General features: G+C 68.1%; 1 protein-coding gene across 1 annotated transcript; it reads right to left on the bottom strand.

Annotated features, from left to right (window-relative positions):
• Positions 1 to 2,542: 2,542 nt before the first annotated feature.
• On the bottom strand, positions 2,543 to 4,485 carry MNEG_2767 (hypothetical protein; the record flags this gene model as incomplete). Its single annotated transcript, XM_014048754.1, has 3 exons — positions 2,543 to 3,461; positions 3,600 to 4,267; positions 4,408 to 4,485. The coding sequence occupies 3 exons, from the start codon at positions 4,483 to 4,485 to the stop codon at positions 2,543 to 2,545; spliced, it is 1,665 nt and encodes a 554-aa protein (XP_013904208.1).
• Positions 4,486 to 4,566: the final 81 nt, after the last annotated feature.

Consider the following 4,566-nt stretch of genomic DNA (forward strand, 5'->3'; position numbering starts at 1 on the left):
CCGCCGCAGCGATCGCCTCGGCGATCGCGCGCACAGTGGCGGGCGTCGCGGCGGCGGGCGCGAGGCGGGGCTGCGCCGAGAGCCACGAGAGCGCGTGGGTTGGGCCGGCGAATCGCGCAAGGTCGAGCGGAGCAGCGGCCACCGCCTGCGCGATCTCCGAAACCACCTCTGGGGAAACGTGCGAGCCGCGCGAGGCGGCGAGGCGGTCGAGCTCATTCAAGTTGGGCGCCAGGCCGCCCACGGTCAAATCGCCGGCGGCGTGGGTGGCTTGCCGATAGGAGGCAACGCGGCGGAGCGCCGCGTCCAGACTCATGACTGCGCTCGCACCTCCTGATCCTGGCTACGGCTGCTTGTTTCTCCCATACAAGGTCGCTGGCCCGAGCGCCGATGCTGGTAATGCGGAATAACACGATGTTTTGACTGGGCAGTTCAAAAAACGCTATCACAAACGAAGCTCGCTGAATTTCTGTAGACAATTGAACAACAGAGCCGGACCTCCCCCTGTGGGCTAAATGACGAAACAATAGCTGTTTAATAAGTTCCCTGTAGCGTGCAGCAGCATGAGATGTATGTACAGAACAGTACGGTAATCCGGTGACGCAGTGCTCGCTCACCTATCGACGCCTTTACCGTACTGTACAGCATGTATGTATGATACGTCTAGCATCCAAGACAACTGCATGCACAGCTGCAACAAGCGGCTAGAATTGAAGAGGAGACACGTGACCTGGGCCCCACGCCAGCACTCGCTGCCCCATTTGAACACAAACACGCGTCCCCTCCCACCACTGACGGGCGGACACGCACCTCCAACTCTCACCTTGACTATCCCCACAGGCGTCAGGATGGTTCACATCGGCGGCGGCTGGTGATCCCACAAAAATATTCCTCTTCAGCGCAGGGCTGCGCAGCTGCGCCACTGCTGCTTGGGCCGAGCCGTTCGGAGACACATGTCATGCCAGGACAAATGGAGTGTACACGATTGGCCGACCCCTGACCGCTGAAACCGCAGCACACACAGGGCCCATGATTGGCCGCTGCGGCAGGCTTTCCGGGAGTGGACAGGAACGCCCGCGCGTGCGGCGAGGAAGCCGCGCCGGCCCCAGAGGGGGGGGCTGGCGGGCGAAGCGACACGACGGCAAAGTGCCACCAGGGCCGCCCTGCGGGGCGTTGCGGGTGGCGGGCAAAGCGCACTCTCAGGCCGCAGCCGTTTCTGTCCAAGTTCATGCGTGCCCGTTTGCTTCGCGTCCACCCAGGTCGCCGGGTGTCCGCATCAGTCACGTCCGCGTCGCCTGGGAGCTGTACGACATCCACATGCAAACTGCCTCAGCACAGCCATGATCACGCGCACAATGAGCAGTTACACCTCATGCATGATTATGCATACGCCAATGCAGAATTTCTGATGCTCAAATAGACTTCAAGGCCGCCTTGAAGACCTGAAAATTGATGCACCCAGTGGTTCCCACAAACCTGGTGCCTGCCACCAGGCTGCCCACAGATGCGCAAGGCCGTTGCTGGTTGCTCTGGCAAAAGTTCATCATATCAATGAAGTCTGCGTTCATGATGGCTGAGCACAGTCCCATGTGTGCCGCCAGGCAGGAAAGCATGCACTCTGGCACATGGGTGCGCTCGGACGCCTTCATTGGTTGTTGGGTGACTAGCTGCAGGCAGCCTCAGTAAGTAAGGGGACCAGGCACCTGGCGCGCCGCGGGCGTCACACAAGCCGACGCCGTCAGCACAGCCTGCGCCTTCACCCCACCTGCACTGCTGACGCCACAAGCAGCCTCTGCGGCGGGTGCAGCCGGTGGTGACGGCCGCTTGCTTGTGGGCCAAGCGCGGGCTGGCGGTTCTTTTGCAGTCGCTGACATACAGCACACACACCCACCCCATGTCCAGCCACTCTTCCCAACTTCAGCAGCCCCCCACCCCAACATGTTTGGCCTGGGCCGCTCAACACCCGCACAGATCTACGACTTGGCAAGGGCCAGCAAGCCGGCAGCCTCGCTACGACTGCCTTGCGGCCTCAGACACGCCGCCGCCGCCGCCGCCGCTGCTGCTGCTCGCACCCGCGCCGCCCCCGCTGGCCGTCGCGCCCCTGCCGCACTCTTTGTTGTGGCCGGCCTTCCAGTGAGCCTTGGCGCACCGAGGACCGCAGTACCTGCAGTGATGAGCGCGCACACGTGCGTCTGAGTGTGGATGTGGATGTGAGTTGGCATTGGCGTTTGGGGCTTTGACTGCGCATGCGCGCACTTGGTCGAGCATTCCAAACCACGCCTGGGTGTGTGCACGCGTTCAGCGTGTGCAGGACGCGCAGCGCATGCAGTGCTGCGGGGCCCCATCCCCTCTTGCTGCGTCCATCCCGCCCAGTAGTGACATGCGGCTTGGCGCTCGCCGCCAGGCTGCTAGGACGTGATACAATCTAGCCGAACAAAATCAGCCCTGCCGCAGCGAGGGCGAGGGCACCAAGCACAACGTCCAAAGGTGACAGGGGTTGAGGGGGGGGGCTGAACAGATGACAAGGGCAGAGCCTGCGCTGCGCTCACCTCGGGATCCCGCAGGCGCCGCACTTTTTGAATTTCGAACCGTCCTGCGCCTGGCCCTTTCCGCACGCGGCGCAAGACGGTATCGCTTTCTGCCGAGCTGGTGGCGCCGCAACCGCCGCCTCAAAGCTGGCGCCGCCGCCCAAGCCGCTCGCGACGCCGCCGCGCAGCCGCCCGGCCAGCAGCGCCTCGAGCGCCGCGGCAGCGTTGGCAGCCGGCGACGCGGCGTCGTCGCCGTCGGCCCCTCTGGCGCCAGCGTACTCGGCAACAGTTCGCAGGGCCACGGCTGCCCTCTCTAGCGCGACGGCCACGCTTGGCGCGCGAAAGCGCAGTGGACAGGTCGCGTCCACGCACCCAGGGTCCGTGCACGGCACGCAGCCGCGCGGCGGCGGCAGGCCCGGCTGGCCGCCACAGAGTGTGTGCAGCACCTGCAGCGCAGAGCCCGACGTCGAGCCGGCGGGGCCGGGGACGCCCGCGCCTTCGACGGCCGCCGCCGCCAGCCAGGCGAGCACGCCGGGCGTGGCGGCCATGTCATACTGCGCAGAGGTCGAGCGCAGCGCCACGGTCCGCGTCCTGCTCAGCCCCTCCCGGCCGCCCGCCGCGAGGCCGCCCCACACGAGGGCCCGCAGCTCAGCAACTGGCGGCAGCGCCGCCGCGGCCGCGCCCCTCGCCGCCGCGGGCGCCGCGGCAGGGTTGTAGGGATCCTTGAGTGCATAGGCGACGGCACCGAGGGTGCCCGCGATCTGGGCGCCCAGGGACGCGGGGTCGATGGGCGGGAGGTGACCTCTGGCGGCGGCGCCGCCGCCGCCGCCGCCAGGCGCCGCGTACGCGGCGGGCCCGCGGCGCGCGGCGCCGACCAGCGCGCGCAGCGCGCCGTGCCGCGGCGCAGCGAAGTCGAGCGCCCAGCGGTCCCCGCAGCTGAGAGCGGCGCAAAATTACGCCAGAGCCGCCGCATTGTGCAGCAGTTGTGCGCGGTCAGTGTCGTGCTGGCGCCCCTTGGTGCTGCACGCGGCGCGCAGCGCAGAAGCGACTGTTGCCGGGGAGCCCGGTGCCGACACGACCAGCGGCGCTGGCACGCCGGCCCCGCGGTGCATGGTGGCGCGCAGCAGGACTGCGGCGAGGGCGGGGCACGTGGACTTGCCGCCGGCCTCCAGAAGGGCGGGCGCCCCCGCCAGCACCGCCAGCAGGGGCGCCTCAAGCGCCGCCGCCGTTCCTGCGGACGCGCGCGTGGCATCCAGGTCCGACTCGACCGCGCCCTGCAGCAGCGTGAGGCAGCAGCGCACGGTGTCCTCGCCCCAGCCATCCCAGCTGCCGCCGCCGCCGCCGCCGCCGGGCCGGACGCGGTTTGTCAGCGCCGCGAGGATTTGGCGCAGCGCGGGCGCGTGGGACGCCAGGTCCCGAAACAGGGCGCGGAGTTCGTCGCTCGCGAGCGCGATCTGGATCCCGGTGGAGAGCGCGGTTGTTTCCGTCACGCCTCGATCCCCCACCCCGGCGCGTGCGGCGGCCGCAAGCTGCGCGGCGACGGCGGACCAGAGCAGGCGCCCCGCACGCTCCCGCGAGACCGCGGCTGCTGCTGCTGTTGCTGCCGCAGCGGCGGCGGCGAGCGGGGCCGCGCGGGACCGGTTTGGGGCCGTCAGGTGCACCGCCATCACGACGAAGGGCTGGTAGTGGAAGGAGCCGTCTATCAGCGCTGCGCGCAGCAGGCCGGTCAGCGTCCCCGAAACCTTGGATCGTGCGAGGCAAGTGGGGTTTGCCAGGTGAGGTGCTGGGCGTCCAAGGGGGAGGCAGCAATCGACTGTTTGAATCGACAGCAGGCTGTCGCTGACGCGCGCTGCAATCAGACGCAGATCGCTTCGCCGCCCACCTGGAGCGCCACAACAAAGAGTTCGGGTTTTGACACCTTCTGGGACGCCTCGCGTCCCAGCAGCGCGCCGCCCAGCATCGCCGCGTGCTTGGCGAGTGTCACGTGCGGCCCGTAGGGATGGCAGCAGGGGCAGACGGCGGCGGGCGCGTCGCTGCAAGA

This window comes from Monoraphidium neglectum, assembly GCF_000611645.1.
Source record: "Monoraphidium neglectum strain SAG 48.87 unplaced genomic scaffold scaffold00324, whole genome shotgun sequence".
Taxonomy (NCBI): Eukaryota; Viridiplantae; Chlorophyta; class Chlorophyceae; order Sphaeropleales; family Selenastraceae; genus Monoraphidium; species Monoraphidium neglectum.